General features: G+C 50.5%; 8 protein-coding genes across 8 annotated transcripts; 3 read left to right on the top strand and 5 right to left on the bottom strand.

The window, feature by feature from the left end:
* Positions 1–130: 130 nt before the first annotated feature.
* An17g01550 (uncharacterized protein) lies at positions 131–2645 on the bottom strand (the record flags this gene model as incomplete). Its single annotated transcript, XM_059745474.1, has 5 exons — positions 131–1362; positions 1414–2073; positions 2152–2304; positions 2382–2417; positions 2603–2645. 5 exons carry the CDS (start codon positions 2643–2645, stop codon positions 131–133), a joined length of 2124 nt encoding a protein of 707 aa, XP_059602830.1.
* A 435-nt stretch (positions 2646–3080) lies between these two features.
* On the bottom strand, positions 3081–5201 carry An17g01560 (uncharacterized protein; the record flags this gene model as incomplete). Its single annotated transcript, XM_059745475.1, has 6 exons — positions 3081–3301; positions 3473–3547; positions 3611–4432; positions 4491–4812; positions 4878–4917; positions 5014–5201. 6 exons carry the CDS (start codon positions 5199–5201, stop codon positions 3081–3083), a joined length of 1668 nt encoding a protein of 555 aa, XP_059602831.1.
* A 156-nt stretch (positions 5202–5357) lies between these two features.
* An17g01570 (uncharacterized protein) lies at positions 5358–6151 on the bottom strand (the record flags this gene model as incomplete). Its single annotated transcript, XM_059745476.1, has 3 exons — positions 5358–5681; positions 5767–5905; positions 5997–6151. 3 exons carry the CDS (start codon positions 6149–6151, stop codon positions 5358–5360), a joined length of 618 nt encoding a protein of 205 aa, XP_059602832.1.
* Positions 6152–6798: 647 nt separating this feature from the next.
* An17g01580 (uncharacterized protein) lies at positions 6799–9259 on the bottom strand (the record flags this gene model as incomplete). Its single annotated transcript, XM_001398350.3, has 5 exons — positions 6799–7051; positions 7109–7192; positions 7308–8855; positions 8920–9019; positions 9136–9259. 5 exons carry the CDS (start codon positions 9257–9259, stop codon positions 6799–6801), a joined length of 2109 nt encoding a protein of 702 aa, XP_001398387.1.
* Positions 9260–9354: 95 nt separating this feature from the next.
* An17g01590 (uncharacterized protein) lies at positions 9355–10112 on the top strand (the record flags this gene model as incomplete). The annotated part of the gene is made up of 3 exons (XM_059745477.1): positions 9355–9516; positions 9628–9682; positions 9748–10112. The coding sequence occupies 3 exons, from the start codon at positions 9355–9357 to the stop codon at positions 10110–10112; spliced, it is 582 nt and encodes a 193-aa protein (XP_059602833.1).
* A 1149-nt stretch (positions 10113–11261) lies between these two features.
* On the top strand, positions 11262–11818 carry An17g01600 (hypothetical protein; the record flags this gene model as incomplete). The annotated part of the gene is made up of 3 exons (XM_059745478.1): positions 11262–11373; positions 11482–11565; positions 11610–11818. The coding sequence occupies 3 exons, from the start codon at positions 11262–11264 to the stop codon at positions 11816–11818; spliced, it is 405 nt and encodes a 134-aa protein (XP_059602834.1).
* Positions 11819–11940: 122 nt separating this feature from the next.
* An17g01610 (hypothetical protein) lies at positions 11941–14661 on the top strand (the record flags this gene model as incomplete). The annotated part of the gene is made up of 10 exons (XM_059745479.1): positions 11941–12110; positions 12269–12291; positions 12822–12947; positions 13008–13111; positions 13269–13395; positions 13437–13528; positions 13882–13990; positions 14023–14072; positions 14124–14248; positions 14313–14661. The coding sequence occupies 10 exons, from the start codon at positions 11941–11943 to the stop codon at positions 14659–14661; spliced, it is 1275 nt and encodes a 424-aa protein (XP_059602835.1).
* A 40-nt stretch (positions 14662–14701) lies between these two features.
* Positions 14702–17416, bottom strand: An17g01620 (hypothetical protein; the record flags this gene model as incomplete). Its single annotated transcript, XM_059745480.1, has 11 exons — positions 14702–14865; positions 14976–15259; positions 15345–15542; positions 15642–15673; positions 15767–15841; positions 15966–16025; positions 16192–16302; positions 16351–16412; positions 16716–16815; positions 17185–17269; positions 17346–17416. 11 exons carry the CDS (start codon positions 17414–17416, stop codon positions 14702–14704), a joined length of 1242 nt encoding a protein of 413 aa, XP_059602836.1.
* Positions 17417–17469: the final 53 nt, after the last annotated feature.

Consider the following 17469-nt stretch of genomic DNA (forward strand, 5'->3'; position numbering starts at 1 on the left):
ACCCCGGGGTCGAGCAGAAGGAAAAGCCATTCCGACCATGGGGGGGCTGGCAGAAGAACAGTGGAACAGAAGATGGAATCATGCATTATGAGTACACACAAGGAGGAAAAGAAAACGAAAGGAGTATCATCTAAACAGCACCAGGCCCCTTGTGGTTCGACTGATCTAACAAAAGTCGAGGCTTGATATAATCTTCGTCCAATTGTCGGAACCACGCCGCGTGGTCCCCAGACGGTCCTCCCGAGAAGAGGTCTCGAATGGCATCGCGGGCGCTCAATCCGGTTTCGCGCCGGTTAGGTGACGGGTTGTTAGGGGGTGTGGTCTGCGACGACTCCAGATATTGCTGAGGCTGAGACGGCGATCGCCTGAGTCGCGAGGTAGTCGGCGCCGGGGCGGATGGGGGCAGGTCGTCATCGGACGGCGCATCCTCGACATCAAGGTCGAACGCATCCAATTGGTCGGCGTCTGCCACACGGCCCTTCCCAGTGGTCCTCAAGCCAAACTCATCCTCACTGGCAGCCTCGCTGTCGCTGTGGTTACGGGCGCCACCACCCAGCAGCGTGGCTGTTGACGTACGGTCACGGCCTGAATCTCTCTGGCTGTATGCATTGGAATAGAGCCGGGCATGGCCGCGAGTGCGGCCCGAGCCGGATGGAGGAGGACTGGGACGACGATTATTGCCGCTCGAATAGCTGTTGTTCCGATCCATATCGCCGCGCGGCACTCCATCCAACGGGATGGTCGAGTCCATACGGCGAGGCGTGTATCCCAAACCTGTATCAGAGCGTTTGTAGTAGGTGCCACCGTTGGTGACCTCAATGTCAAACTCATCGTCCGACTCGATCTCTTCGACAACTCCGGTCCGGATTCCCAGAATCTCCAACATCCGGGCCGTTGTGCCGCCGAAAATGATGACGGTCAACACCACCACCACGAGAACAGTGGCCCGCAGCGCCGGGGCGTTGACTCCCTTCAGGCCTGCGGCCAGCGCAACACCGACAGCTCCACGCAGACCTGCCCAGAAAAGCATTGCTTGGTAGGCGAAGGGCAGCTCGTCGGCAACATCCATGCCGCGGCGACGGGCTCTGTATCGGATAAACCAGTTGATCGCCTTAGATAGCGGGAACACCGCCAGGTACCGCGCGATACAGATACCGAAAACGGCGACCAAGATAAAGAGAGGCTTGAACTGTAGATGTCTTTGGACGAGCAAGTCGAGTCCGAGATAGATGAAGATAAAGTTCTCCGACAATTGCGCCATCACTTGGAAGAGGTACTTCGTGGTAAGTTGGGTACGGCGCGACATGTTGTAGTATGCATAGTGTTTGAGGGTGATTCCACAAAACAGGAGAGACACGATTCCTAAGAATGTCAGCTTGCTTCGCACCGAATTGTGACAAGCATCTCACTCACCAGACAGATAGACACCATTCGAGAAGAAGTAACTGGCATAGGCGATAAGGACAATCAAGCAACTCTCAATCTTGGGCTGGCGGCGCACATGCGTGTACTTCAAGCCCAGAGCGGTCATGATGCCGACGATGACACCCACCATCATACTTCCAAAGAAAACCAGCAAGAACAGTCCAATAGCCTCGAACAAGTTCAAGAAAGTCAAGGAGCCCGCATCACTGTCGGCATACTTCTGCGCGGTCTCGAATAACACAATAGCGATGGCATCGTTCAAGATCGACTCGCCAAAAATAACCGTGTAGAGCTTCGGCTCGACCTTGTACAAGTTGAAGATAGCCAAGATGGTGACCGGATCCGTCGCCGACAGTGTCGCACCGACCGCGATGGCCTCAACGAAGGAAATGTTCAACCCATCCAACGGAATTCTCGTCCAGACAAACAGGACCAGTCCCAACACGATAGCCGAGATGAACGTTCCTGCGAAGGCGAAGGTGAGAATGGTACCGATGTTTCGGAAGAAGTTCGCCTGGTGTAATTCGTAACCCGATGCCAAAATAATCGGAGGAAGGAGAAGGTTGAAGAAGAACTGATAATCGAAGGTGACGCTATCCTGAATGGGTGACTCAGGACTCAATCGGATGATCAATCCGACAAACATGCCTAAAGTTATCCCATACCCATGAGCGCCTGATCCTCATAATATCCCGAAAGGTAACAACCAAGCTGCGATCGACATACCCGCAAATATAGACAGCACTGTTTCATGAACCGCCTGGATCTTCTTCTGTTGGAGAATGTAACTCGTAAATAGCGCGAACATCAACAACATAATCAGGATGAAGAGCGCCCAGGAGCTGAAGAACTCCTTATCGCCGGTGTCCGGAGCATCTGCTGTTAAAACCGACATTGTCAGAACCAATGGCCTCATGCAGAAATAAGATATTTTGGGTGAAGTATAATGCGCGTACCATCATCGGGGTCCGTATCCGAATCCACAGCTCTCCCTGAAAAGCACGAGTCCGTTAGTGATCATTTTCGTTTCAAATCGCCCGGCCGCGTATGCATCCATCACAAGGGGCCGCCGCCTCCTCACAGAGGAAACCCCCAGGTATCTCTCAGCCAACAACCCGAATCTTGACATCCGCATGGAAGGAAACCACTGATATCGCATAGGACATTGGAGACATACGGAGTAGCTGGTGTAAAAAGTTGCCCATCACTTGGGTAGCCATTGTTTGGGGATATCCCTCGCAACCACGACGCGGATGACGGTTAACGCCCAGCAGCGAGTCTCTGGCACGGGGACCAGGCACACATAATCTGCCGATCGCAAAAGACCTGACGGGAGGCAGAAAGGCGCAACAGCAGCGAAAAGCGAGAGACACGAGAGATGTGTGAAGCGAAAGCTGGCATGAGTAGGGGACAAGTATTCGTCAACGCCCGCCGGAGTCCCGCGTGGCCAAGACCCGACGCTGTTCGGCCCGCTGATCCTCCTGGCGTGTGACGTCGCCTCAATAGATGATACTCTCTATTACAATAACGGGCCTTTTTCTTACTATTCTTTCCCACTTCGGCCTGGTGTTCCAGATTCTGGTCACTCTCCCATCAGTGTGTAATATTGATATTACTATCTTTCTGTCTGTTACTCCACCCCAATAAGAGCAATCCTACGATGAAACAGGCACTCCCCGTGCTCCCTCGGTAAGCCTGCTGGTCAGCACAGCCGCCAATACTGCCGCGCAGCCCCCGAACCTCATCACCCACCCGACACTATCATCCCACGGCTCACCCCGAGGCTTCTGGAACGCCTTGAAAATCGCACTAGAAATTAGACTCGAGATGATTTGTGGCGCTGAGATGGCCACATTGTGCAGTCCGAGGATGATCCCTGCCTGTGCCAGATTTTCCTCCTCTTCCACTTCCCCTGCCTTGGCAGTTGAAGTGGGTGATCCATTCTCCAGGTCATGCTCGTCGGTAGAGGCGCGAGCTGGTAAACTTGTATCATTGCGAGGCTGCTCAGCGGAGACTGCGCCCTCATTTTGATGTCGCCGGATTCGACGCTCCGTGTCAATGCGGGAGACCTCCGCAGAGATTAGGGCAAAGGGTGCCCAAAGCGTCAATGCCCACGAAATCCCTACGATCCCGATCACCACCGTTGCGGCTTGGTAAGAATAGATGAAGAAGGTGCTGAACATACAGACAGCGAACAGGATATGCGACATAAGCCACGCACGCCGAAGGGTGAATCCGGGGATCTGCAACTTCGATAGCCACTTATCTTCCCCTGAATCACCCTTGTTGATTCCCAAGATGGGCGCGGGTGCCTCCATTGCAGTGCCAATCGAGGATGTCGACAGCCTTCTATTGCCTAGGAAGGGCTCATCCTCTGACTGACCTTCCGTAGGCGTAGGCTCAGAAGGAACAGCCGACTTGTAGGTTGGAACAACAAGTACAGGCAACGTCAAATTAGTCACAAATGAGATGATTGCGTAGACCAGCAGCGCGAATGTCCCAATCCTCGTAGCTTCCTCCCAAGCTTTGTTGATATCATCATCCGAGAGACCGGGGTGTCCATCGAAGATCGGATTCACAAAGAGCTGCCCGATATATGTCGTGGAATAGAAGAGGAAAGGGAACCAACCCACCCACGCGGCAAGTTGAACTTCGCACACCTTGGCAATCTCTGGCGGTAGATGCTTGATCGACTTGAAAACCTGCTTGAAGAATGTTACAAGCCCAGGGTTCCCCGATGAAGGCGTTCCATCTAGACGGGGATCACGTTCCTTGATGTATAGGCAGCTAACCAACAACGTTATCCCAAGTGCGATGGACGCCAATGCACATAGGACTTTGAACTGCGTGTTTCCCAAGAACGGGAACCATTTCGGTAGATCCATGTATCCAAAAATATATCCGAGAATGTTACCAACACCGGTGAGCCGGCTAGCCCATGCATTTGCCGCCTCCTGCTGGTGCGAAGGGGCATTGTCCACAATGAAACACCGGATGCCTGCCTGCACTACAGCCGAACAGTCACTTTAGGTTTGCACATATCAGTGCAGCAAGAGGGGACCTACCAGTATTTACAGAAAAGTCGAGGCAGTACATCAAAATGGTGGCCAGTACAATGACCACTGTCCGCGTTGCACTAGAAGCTGGATCGACACCGAAAAGCCCAAGGAAGCCTCCGGTCATCTCCCTGACCCAAGCGAGGGCAAGGAGAGAAATGACCGTTGCAATGCCGCCCACAACCATGAACGGCTTTCTCTTGCCCCATGAAATGCGGCAGTTGTCGCTGCAAATGCCGATATACGGCTGCACAAGGGTACCTGTTATAGGGCCAGCAATCCAAACGAATGCAAGCAGAGCCTTGCTCATTCCAAGAGACAGGAGGTAGGGCTATGCTCATACAACAGAATTAGCCCCTATTCCCATGTAGGGTCCGATAAACAGTGGTAGCTTACCGATCCATTCGACAGCTCAGTGGACCACACAACCTGGAGACTAGAACAACAAACCTCGTTAGCTTCGGGCAAAAGCTATACAACACACAGAAACAGCCCTAGATTACATCGCCAACGGGACAGACTTGTTACCTACCCGCCAATGCTCAAAGTCAACAAAAACAGGTACCAGCTGCTCTTCGTCTCGGACAGATGGTGAGCATCTCCAGCCCCGCTGGTCCCGTTGTTATCTCCATTTCTTGACATCGAATGCACTTGATTATTGTCAGATGCTCCCACCAAAGGGGATGTTTCATCAGCGAACCGCTCATGCGTTTCTGGCATTTGATCTAGCTAGCAGCAGCGTTGCTGGACACAACGATCCCCTGCTAACAGTCGGGGAATTCAGGAGAAATTACCGCGCGTGTGTGTGGTACGATCAGGTCTTCCTGCGTTAGTCATTCATGGGATAGAAAAAGCCCCGAAGATAGCACACACGGTCTAGTAGTATATAAACTGATTAGACGTGGATAGATAGATCCAAGGGTTTGGAAAGGCCGTGGTACACAAGCTAGTCCAGTATGGAATGCAACCGTTCTGTGGCTTCTTCCTGACGGAGGTTGAAGCAAGTGGTAGTGCAATATAGTGTGAGATGATCCCAATCAAGCTGCTGGAACGTGGCTGGATTCTTAGGGATTCGGCAAGAGGCGGTCGTGGACACGCGAGTCTGTGTTCAGGAAAAGTGAAGCGCTCGGGGAGCAGTATACTGTAAATAGGAGGTATGGCACGAAGATCAACCCTTGGGGTTCCTAGTCTTGCTCCATGCTGGACAGATCAGAACAACAGCTTACTGCAGAGAAATGAAGAGGAGACATTCCCGATGAATACGAATGGGGGTTCATGGGATGACGATACCTTGTAGAATCGGGTCGACGTCAGCAGGCCATGCACGTGATATACCCCGATCTGGAAGCCGGATCGGACGGGTCACGATTGGATCAGGCGGAGACACGCAGTCGTCTGACAGGTGACAAACATCAATCCCCTGACTGACCGACTGACTGACTTTTACGGCTACTAGCCATTTAACAGCATGGGTTTCATTACCATTTGATTCATATCTATATGTATGTGCTCAACCTCTGCACGCCCGTCGCAGACACAAGAATCCATCCATCTCTCGGAATATCTATAGTGGAAGAAGCTTCAAATCCAGAACCCCCTCCTTGCATCCCCGCTTCAGGTGTGTGCCTGGAGAGCCGCAAAATATTCCACGAGGAAAGAAAAGTAGCCATTCCAGGCTATGTGCCCTTTTTAATCAACCCTCATCTGTAAATCCAACCTCCCAAATATTCCCATCACCGCGATAAATGAAATAGTACAAGAAAGCCCATTATCAACATAGCACATGAAACAAATAAAACCAGTAAACCCGACCGAACAAAAAGAGACAAGGTGAAAAACAAGGACGATTATGGGGTAGAGACAACAGCATACCAACCCCGAGGGACAAACACATGTAACGCTTATTATGGACACCAAAATCCAGACCGACCGCAAATAGGAAACAAAGGAAGATTCAATCCAAATCTGGAAGCAGCCCCGTCATCAGCCGGGGGACAAGGCCGCGAAGCAGGAGATGAGGTCCTGCGGGAAGCCAATAGCTGTCAACCGAGCCTCAGTGACGTGGCATCAACGTACAGGAGCCACAAGGCCGAACAGCGTACACTTGGCGATGCAATCAATCAAAAACGGAGTAAGGGACGTTTTGTATGCAGACACGCGCCCTAAAACTCCTAGAGTTAATTAGTGAGAACAAACACAGTAGACGACCGAGGGTCGAGATGCAAAAGCATCAGTAAGGACTGAACAAAGCGAACAGGGTAACATGTAACATGGTCTGGCGAAGAACAACCAGTTAGAGGTCCACCATGGCGCTCACTCATAGCTGCTGCTGCAAGAGTTGAGGCGCAATCATATGAGGAGCGACCATTGTGGGCATAGCCGAAGGCAAGGTCATAGCGGAGGGCATCGTGGTCATGCCAGGAACATTGACCATGGCACCTGAGACAGATTCAGACGGGGACGAGCCCTCCTCGGCCGAACCAAATCCGTTCTCTTCATTTTCCAGGTCTTCCTCGTGGCCAGAAAGGGGCTGCTGCCCATCCTGTTGAGCCTCGTGGATTCGACGGTGTCTATCAGGCAGATTAGCATCCTGCAATGAATAATAAGTGAATATGTTGATAACTTACTGTGCCAGGTTATCCGATCGGGAGAATGCTTTGTTGCAGTAAGGACAAGGGTAAGGCCTCTCCTGGGTGTGTGTTCTCACGTGCCTGGATCCTTCATGTTAGTCGGCGGCTACAGAAACAATGGCTTTAAGGCTTCCGTCGATCCCCTAGGAACCCGGACCAATTGGACAGCTCATAAAAATAGAATTTTGCAACTTACCGTTTCAGATGTTCTAATCTCTTGAAGAGGCGCCCGCATGATGGAATGGGGCAGGAGTGTGACTTCTGCGGGTAGGGGCCGAGCTCCATCATGGTAGCGCTCCGAGCACGACGAATGGGACCGTATCGGTCAGACTTATTCGTCGCACTGTTCTGGACAGATGCATCTAGCGCCTCACCACTAGGGAGAGGCGCTAACTCATCTGGTTGATTTGCAAGAGCCAAGGTACCCTGCTCGGGGTTTTCCTCGAGGCTCGGCAGCGGGGTGCTGTTGCGGGACATCTCATGCAGCAAATTCTTCTGGGGAAGGACTGCAGCGCGATAGCCATTGGCAGCCCTGAAAGACTGATCATGATGAGACTCATCCACCTCCGCTACCGGAGCCACCGAGCTAGAGACTGAACGACGAAGGTCGCTGGGTTTATGGGCCGCGTACGCAACAGCTTGGTTCGGTGCACTCGTCACCTGGGGGTGCGGGCCAGCGCCAACGCTGGTGATACTCGGGGGTATCGAAGACCGGCGCCTACGTTGCTTGTACGTAGGAGAGCCTTCGATGACCGAGTAGACATTTGAAGGGAAAGTTCTCGCAGGCGCCGGGTAGTGAGCATGGGCAAGATTCGACGGGGGTAGCTGCATCATTGGATTGAAGTGAGTTGCGGAAGAGATATCGGGGATGGCGGTGTAGAGACCGGTGTCTTCGTTAGCGATGTATGCCGGTTCAGCTCCAAGGTGGGAGCTGTGCTGAGGAGGTGTAACAGGCTCGAACGATAGACCCCGGTTGCTGTAGTCCTCGTATTGAGACGAAACGAACGATGGCGCTGGCGAGTATTCGACGAAGGTGGGCATGGAGGCATGGCGCTGGTGCAGACGAGCAATGGGCATGCCATTGCGGTCGTATTGGATGTGCCCGTACTCTGCTTCGCGCTTAATAACGCTCTGGGCCAGGGTGGTGGGCATAGGAACTGGGTTGTACATCGCCGGGTTGCCCGACTCGTCCGGGAGAAGGGGTAGCGCCGGGGGAGCCATCTGGGGAGCCATCTGGGGAGCCATCTGGGGAGGAGGCATAGCGTCAACGGTCCGAACCACTGGGGATGCGGGTTGGCCATATGTCGTACTTGCGTGTGCAGCAAACGATGAGGAATTTGCTTGTTGTGCCTTTGTGAGTTGTTCATACAGCGACTGGGATGAATCGAACTCGAAAGACAGAGCAGGCTCGCTGACCGCAACCGTGGTCGCCTCCTGCCCCATTTTCTCCCGCTTCAGATCACGTTCCAACGCATCAAGAAACAGCCGATCGTGTGGCACGCTGTACCAGTAGAAGACTTTCTGCTTTTTCTGGGTTCGAATGCAATTGTTCTTGTAGAGGAAGTCGAGGAACGGGCTCTTGGGTTCTTCTAGAGTAGCATCAGTTCCGGCCTTGAGGTTTCGCAAGTCCGAGAAGATACCCTCCTCGAACTTCTTCGAATTCTTCACAGGGCGCCCGAAGGCCTGGAATCTGAATGCGAGGCATCTCACGATGTCGGTTCCGGAGATGTGGAAGAGGTTGCTCCTGTCGCGAATCAGTTTAGGTGCCCTTTGATCAACTGCATGGTATTGCGACGATCGCAACTAACCATAAGACGCAAGAGATATAGTCGCCAGTAGGAAGCAAGAAGCGTCGGATAAGTTGATCTGCATGCCAGTCTACCGGCGCCGAGAGGAGAAAGTATTTGACTATACCATAGATAGACCATTAGTCAGGAGTTCCATCAAAGAGCCCAGATCGAAGGCGACTGAAAGCTAAACAGGAGATCTGGGGGGGTTGTAAGCAACCGCAAAGGGAAACGTACGATTGTCAACCTGCTGCAGCGCGACTTGCGCGTCATGTGGAAGGCTTTGCTGGGCCTCAGTGGAAAGCATAAACGTCTCCGGCTTTTGGGGAGGTGCCATAGGGGCACCGTGTTGGGAATACATAGCGGATGTGATATACGATAGTCTGTAGGGGAATCAGTCAAATCTTTAAAACGACGGTTTGCTTGCAAGCATAAGCGCGAACAAAGAAGAGCGCCATGGGAGCGGCAAGTGGACGGTGTCACAGAGCCACTGGTTGGGCAGAGCAAGGAGTTACGCACAGTCACAGCACCCGGTTAGGAAAGCGGACAAACAACCACTCGCAAGGAATCAAGGGGAGCGATCTCGGAGGATTGAATGCTATAAAAAGACAGAAACAGGTTTGGATATAGGGTGTTCAACGACGGAATCGTGAAACACAAAGGGTTATCCAAACACGGGCGATGGTAAGAAAGAGAGGTGCCAGCCTCTTGTATGGGAAGAGTAGCTAGTATTTAGGCGCTGACGTTGTGCCGACCCTCGTCAACAAAGGGCAAATGAAAGGCAGTGAGAAAGAGAGAGAGTAGCAACAGAGAGTTGAACTGGGCCAGCCCGATTACAAGTCCCTTGAGGAGATAACTCGCACGGCGAAGATGGAGTGGAAATGAAACGAAAGGAGGTGAAGAAGAAGAAGAGGAAGGACGAAGTAAGAACGGAAGAAGAAAAACAGAGAGATGCCAGTCGCGATGGGAAGAGAGGAGGGGAAGGGGAAGAGAGGAAGAGGACGAAGTGGAGGGATGAAGTAGGGACTTGCTTTTTTACAGCAGTGATGAGGTACAGATCAAGTATGGGAGGGCAGTCGGTAACCGGTAATAATAATGCCAATCGATACAATAATAATCTAACAATAAATAATAAAATCGGGAAAAAGAACAATAATAATTTTAAACGACCGGCCAGTGTCGAGGGACGGAGACTTTGGGTCTGGGAGGAGTAATTCAGGGAGCGCCGCCGACCGAGACCCGCGGATCGAGTCGCCCACTTCTGGAGTCCCTCTTCTAGTACTCTCTCTCTCTCTCTTTTCTCCTGGGCGGCTTGACTAAGTCACTTACTTACTTAGTTGGTTGGGCTCCGGCATACGCGCACGGCGAAAAAGTAGGGCTTTTTTTTACCCACTGAGTAAAGAATAGGAAAATATAAGTGGAGACTTGCGCCAGGGACCGACTTCAGGGCAGGGGAGAAGGGAAGGGGAAAAAATAAATAAATAAAAAAGAAAAAGAATATTTGAGAGTAAGTAAAAATAATAAAATAAAATAATGAATAATATAATAATAAAAGAGGGGGGGGAGGGAAAAAAAAGGACTGAAAGCCTGAGAGAGCCTAAGGGCAAAAAAAGAGGAGGAGAAAACCAGAGAGAGAGAGCGAGAAAGAGACGACAGAGAGAGAAGAGAGAGGGCCCTCCCGGTATTCAAATCACACGATACAGGAATTATACACGTATGGTAAAAAGGGCTGCTCCCTGAAGTAACCTCCCCCAGGACCGATAATCCAGCTATTTGCTACTCTCAACAGCAAGTTCACAACTCCAAAAAGTGGGGTCAACGGTAAGGTATTCAGGTATCCAAACGGTCAGGTACCAGGAGGATAACCAGCTTACCAGACAGTGGGGCTGCCGCCGACTTCCAAAGATTCCAGTCCATCCCATCCGTTAGTGATTTTTTGTTGCCGGGCCCGCCTCCCTCTTGGGTTAGTCCACCTCCATCGTTGCTAAACTTATCCATAGAAACCTGCTGGAAGGTGGTAAGAGCAATCAGTATGGAGTAAGTTCTCTTGTAGTTAACTAGTCAGTTAATTTTCTGCTCAGTCATACCAACATTGAAAGGGGGGAAAGAAAAAAGAAAAGAAAAGAAAAGAGAAAATCATCAGTTGAAAGGGCTCTCTACTACATACTACATGCTACAAAGTAATCATCCTACACACCCTGTCTGCCTCCTGCAGCTTGCAATCATACACCCCAAAGCTTTAAGCCAATCCCATTGAATCTGTGGGGTAGCCTACCTGCTCCGACTTGGCGACTGTTAATTTGAAGAGCGCTTCCTGAAGATATCTTACATCATGGGCCGCGCGATATTTACTGGCTTTTGCTATGTGTGGGGAAGGTGTGGCTAACCTTAGTTACCTTACACAGAAGAAAGGAATGGGCAAACAGAACATGCAAAAGTGGAGATGGTCCGGTAGCCTAGGCACCTCCATGATGGGTCATGGGTATCCGACGACCTGACTGTTGGGAATTCATTCGGAATTGCAACCAAAATAGGATATCATTTGGCTTTCTCTGTGCACAAACTGTCCTGAGTCGGATCCAGGGAGCCTTAACGCAAGTAAGCTCTATCTCTTGGCATCCCGATATTACTATCAGAAGCTTTGGAAAAGGGGAAATCAGGAGAAGGGTTTTCCTTTGTGGTGTAGTAAGTAAGTATTGTGTAGTAAGTAGTGTACACCACCAGATATGCACATAGGCGCGCACGGGCGATGTACCTCCTCCTCCTCCTCTTCACTGACTTAGGCGATGATTTTTTGGGGGCCTCATTCTTCTTGGGGGCCATTTGCCAGGTTTCCAGCCTATCCAAGCATTACACACATACACAAACACAACCCACCATTGACACTAGCACTGCATATCACAGCCAGCGGCTATGGTAAGGGAAGTCACATCGAATAAGAAACAGTAGATGCGGGTTGCTTAACCGCCCAGTTCATCGCTACCAACCTTCTTCTACAGTAGTCCACCCTTCGCTTTTTTTTTTAGCCCTTTTGTGCCAGCAATGCTGCCCGCTTGGTCAAGGCATGGATATGAAATCACAAACCAAGGCGCCTCGCTGGGTTTGCCGCCTTGGGTGGAACCAAGAAAAGACCACTACGCCAAGCCTGCACACCCGATCAAACTGGCGCGGGAAACAATCTTGAAGCATTCGCCCCTTGTTTCAGAATTCTGGTGAGCGCTTACGACTCCGCCAATGGGTGGCATGGGTTATCCCTTCCAACCCACAATTTTCAGTGGCCCCAACTGAACTCAGAGAAGCAAATCCACTTTCCAGTCATGGTAGTGTGCCTTTCTCTCTCTCTGAGATAGGTTTGTTTACCCTTGCCTAGTTACTCAGTCACTTACCTTCCCTGTATGTTAACTACTGTAGCTATAGTCTGACTATCAGACTAGTAGGGTAGCTAGTAATAGCCCATCCATCCATCCATCACCTTGGTTTCCTGATTGTTCTGTTGACCCTTCCAGCAACACAGTAGGACAAAGGCTTCCAACCTGATTCTTCGATTGTGTGGTTGGATATCTGGCGGCTATGCTATCATCATCTGCAAATAATTGCCTGGCGTGGCATGGCATGGGCATGGCAGTGTTGTATTACTTACTTGTCATGGGCTCATCTGATTGTCGGACGAGCATGCACAGTACCGCCACCCAATTTCTGTCCAACAGGCGAATTACATGCAGGGTTGTTATGCGGGTTTCCGAAGTAGTTAGTATCTAGCTAGTAGAAACTCTTCAGAGCAACACCACTACTTGTAACTGATGGCACCAAAAATAAACCGACTGACTGATCTTACGTGATAACCAGTTTGACCGTGGCGCACAATGATGTACAATCCTTGGTATTATTCATCTAGTAGAAACAGAGTAGATACTAGCCTCTAGGGAAGTCTACCGAAGCCGTCGTACAGTATGATATGAATTGCCCCTTCGGCTTGCATCTGGCCCCCTTTGTTTGGGAAGATCAAGGGTACCGTGGAGGTCACTCGGCCAGGCAGTGCTTACACACATGTACATACAGTTCCAAAAGCATGGCGGGCTTAGCTGCTCAAAGATAGGAATAGCCTACAGCCCAAAACGCCACTGCCACCAAGGGACGCATGACCGGTGAGATTTGCCGCTCAAGGCTGGTTGGGGGTTTGCTTAAGATAGTAGTAGTTGGGAAAGTAAACCCCGTAAGTTGGTACCTACTTAGGTACTTTCTGCCTTTCGATTGTCTTTGGATATATATAACTGATCAAGGTGATCAATCACTATCACCATCATGGCGGCAAGCGCTACGCCCATTGGCCCACCAACCATAACCCCCAAATGAAGATTAATATCGGATAGTACAAATTATCACGATCGACTAAATCACATTCACCTGACTCTTCCACAAGATACAGGCAACGATCTAAATTAAATCGCACACAGTATGAGGGGCCCGATTACCCGAGCTCAATTTTGAGACATCAAGGTTTGGTCCGTGTGCATCAATATAGTGCACTTCGATATTAGGATCGTGCTTTATGGGGTATGTTCCTAACTCTCAGAACATCAGGATCGTCCTCGCCGTCCGAATTCATAGATGCCTGATGATATTATCACTGGTATGTCAGAAATGACATAATGATCGCCCTAGTCACATACCAGGCTGAATCATTGTAGCAGGATAGGAAACAAGCGCGGGTAAAGTCGCAATCCATGTTTCGTGACCCGAGCTAACCCATTTGTCTAACGCGATGACAATGACAAATCTGAAATCGATTGTTTGCTAGTTACTATGAGAGAAAAAGGCGATGTTGCGAAAAATGAGGTCTAGCCGGTTCATCCCCGGAGCATGCCATCATACGGTCAGGACGTTGAGCATCAGGGGTGATCTGCGCAATCCGAAGGATGGATGCGAAAACGGCGAAGCTTAGTCGCCAAGCCTTATGAGCCCAATTCTTGTGGTCCATGGTAGGATGTGTCTTCCGAAAGTCAGTCCGAAGTGTGCGGTGAGGCCATGATTGCCCCCTTTACTTCCTCCACTTCAGCCCGTTCAGGGAGGTTAAAGATTGCTAGTATAGTCGGTATGCTGGCCATAGAGGCATACTTAGTGCAGCGGTGCCGGAATTGTCAGGCGGTCATTGGCCCGATCGTCAAGATCTTTATGTAAGTTAGTAGTCTACTCCACAGTTTCGGCCGAATTCTGAATGTCCACAGAGAAAGAAAAAGAAAGCTACAAGAGATAGTCGCCGTGCACTGTGCAGACTGCAACGACTGCGTGTGCTGGGCAACAAAAAAAAAGGGGGGGCTGCATCATGGGTATGCCATGCCGGTCAGGAGAGGTCAGGGACCACCAAGAAAACACAAAAATAGACAGGCTGATATCTGAGCACTGTCATCGATCAGGGTCGGTGGAAAGAGACCCCTTGCTAACCATGATAAATTCTCCGAAGACCCAGTCAAAAATGCCGGAGGCTGGTTGCTGCATTTGGGAGAAGTCCGAGAGACCGAGCAGCCCGAGGGGGCGCCGATAGCTTGCATCCATACACATTTAGAGTTATCCAGAGCCATGTCTCTAGTCTGGACGCCTCTTCGGAGCAGACTACGTAAGTTGTCGCGATATCTCGCAATAGTCTTCGGAGCAGTTGCGAAAGGAAGTGGAAGAACGGCGGTGAAATGGGGATTGAGATGGAGTCGGGATGGCTCAATTCCAATAGCAACAGTCGGTGGAATGGCGAGACTAAGGTTAGTATAGCAAATAGTGCCAGTAGTACTCCGTCGAAGATGCTAAGTGGTTAAGTGGTACTACTAAGGACACCTTGGAAACTCAAGCTCTCCCCTGACGGTTGAATCCTTCCAGACCCTAATGGGGTGGCAACCAAGCCGGAATAGGCAATTGTGCCTGGATTCCATGGGGTTCTTGATGGAGACCAAATGGGGCCATAAATTACGGCCGCCTCTGCCGGCTTGCTGACCACAAGGTCGCAATTGGTAAAGCCGGCATTAGCTCGTTAGTTAGTTAGTTAGTAGTAAGTTAGTTCAGAAAAAGGCCTTTCTACTTTGACTTACCTATTCTGTCATCTGCGAAGAGGAAAGGGCGCATTTCCAGCAAGGGAAGGCTTGGCCCGCTCTCTGTGCAATGGGCCTGCGTTTGATCGTCCGGCCTGAAACCATCTAGAAAAGTCCAGCACTGTTCCAAGTTCCGGCATCCGTCACTGCCAGGGCCACCCGGGCAATATCTCCTACTGTATGAGCCTGTGCCGCACTCGGCCTGCACTGCTACCTGTCGGGGATACGAGATGGGCAGCTCAGGACGATCAAACAGAGGCCGGACCAACGCTAAGTCCATCTTTCTACATCTTTACTGCCTATTCTGGTGATCGCTTGTGTCTCGTATCTAGCGATGAAGCTAAGCTGGAGTAGTGTCCAAGATGAAACCTCCCAGCCTGACTCGAGAACGTGCGGGGGAGCTTAGAGTCGCGTCCATCCGGGTTCTGTTTACAACTAACTGTCAGGTCCTTAGTGGAATGCGCAGCGAATGCGCCGTCTCCATACTGATCCTCCCAGCCTGGTGCACCTATCTCTTCCGGATTGCCGATACGTTCGTTGGTTAGTAGGCCAGTCTTCGTCGGCTTCCTCCACCCAATATTTCGCGCACACACACAATAGTCGCTTGTTGACTTCAGTCAGACTATCCCACAAACTGATATAAATCCGCGAACCATGTTAACAAACCTTCCGAGACCCAAAAGAACAACTTTGGCTCCCTGGAGAATCTCGCTCCGCCAGTCAACAAAATGGAATGGCCGGATATATCGAAATGGAGATGATCAGCGGCCTTATCCTCTCGCCGTTTAAACCTCGGGTTTCGGTATTAGCCTATATGCTGTATGGCGACCAACGGAGAAAGCTGGAATTCCGTGTCCGCGAATCCACTTCTTTTCTACTAACTTTCTGCCCAGGTCGTAGATCGATCAGCTAGCTTACACTTGTCTCTCGATCCTCCGCATTGTCGACTTCTCAATATCAAGGACCACAGGTGACTTTTCTCCAGCATACCTGTCTTCTAAGTGAAAAGATATCGATGGGTCTAATCACACCAGCTAGCGCATTGTCAAGCTGCCAAGAAGATAAATTAGCACTAAAAGCGGGGGTTACGCATTCTTTTTTACGTTCCTGCATGAAGGAGCATATAGCGGCAATTTCTGTCACTAGACATTGATAGTCCAAACCTGCATCATGTCATCAACAACGACACGCTATACACACCATTCTAGCTTCATACGGGATTCGGCAGACTTCCGCTTAAGGAATGATAAATGCCAAGTGTAGTCGGAAGGATTACAGAGTCCGCTGGCATGGCATCGTCTAGACTCTTCAGAAGGCACCAACCACCCTGTATCCACGAGTCACGACTCAGGACTTCTGACTCGTACTAAGCGACATTTCCAAGCGATTCCGGTGCAAGTGTTAAAGTACGCTGCTCGGAAGGGTTACGTGCAGAATCTGAAACGACGAAGATGTCTCCCTGTCCCGCCTAATGGATTGTGGTTCGTGCAACGGCACGAGCATGCAGATTTTAGTGGGAGATGACTAACGAAACCGGATGGATGCATGGCAATAAGGGTCACTAATATTGACGCTTAGCAATTCGCATCAATTTTTATTTTCCTCCTTTCCCGGCTTCTCCATTCCCCTTCACGGCAGCGGTACCTGAACTAGAGAATTGGAACCACGGAACCGCTTTTGCACTAACCTATTATTATTGGATTATTCATGCAGGTACCCCGGTACACTGGAACTAATTACATAGTAGACAGAGGAACTGCCTGAAGGTGGGACGTTTATCCGCTAGTAGCAGATCGGTGTGCCTTGTAGCCGCAGAACTGGCAAACTCAATCATATCAGACTGGCTAACTACTAGTCCTTACTAGGCTGGCTTAAGCCGAGGCCGAGCGTGAGATGGGGGGAGAAAAAAGGAGTGTGACTGATCAGATGATAAGCTAGAATTTGACGACTCAACATTTGGTGAGTGCTATACTGGAAAGAACTGACGTGTGCGTGATAGTAGTTCACTAGGGAATCAAGCTAACAAGTACTAAAAGTCTTGTTCACAGTCGGTTCATGCGACACTCTTTCACCCCCTATATCTATACGAGATGGAGACGTTCTATTTTTTGCTCGATAAGAGACTAGACGCTTTCCAGGATCTATCTATCTAGGATGACTCGTGCTTCAGCTGTTTATAGACAGCACTTAGCGGCTAAAACTGGCCAACCTCTGGGGTATTCTCATGTCGGTCGACCTTCTCAAACATCCTAAGACCATAGGTTGTCTCAGAAATGGGGGTCTCGTCCTCAAACCTTAGCTCGACTCGGGGATATCACCGTATTCGGAACAGCGTGCTCGGTCTCGCGCATAGTTTAGTGCGATTGGAACGTGCTTTGCAGGCTGGTCTTGAGGCGTTTCGGAGAATAAGGTTTGAGTGGGCAAATCAGAAGTTTCAGCATTGAATCAAGGCTGCGGCCAGCATGAGCGCCAGGGCCATCTCGACGTCCTCATT

This window comes from Aspergillus niger (assembly GCF_000002855.4).
Source record: "Aspergillus niger supercontig An17".
In the NCBI taxonomy this organism is placed as follows: domain Eukaryota; kingdom Fungi; phylum Ascomycota; class Eurotiomycetes; order Eurotiales; family Aspergillaceae; genus Aspergillus; species Aspergillus niger.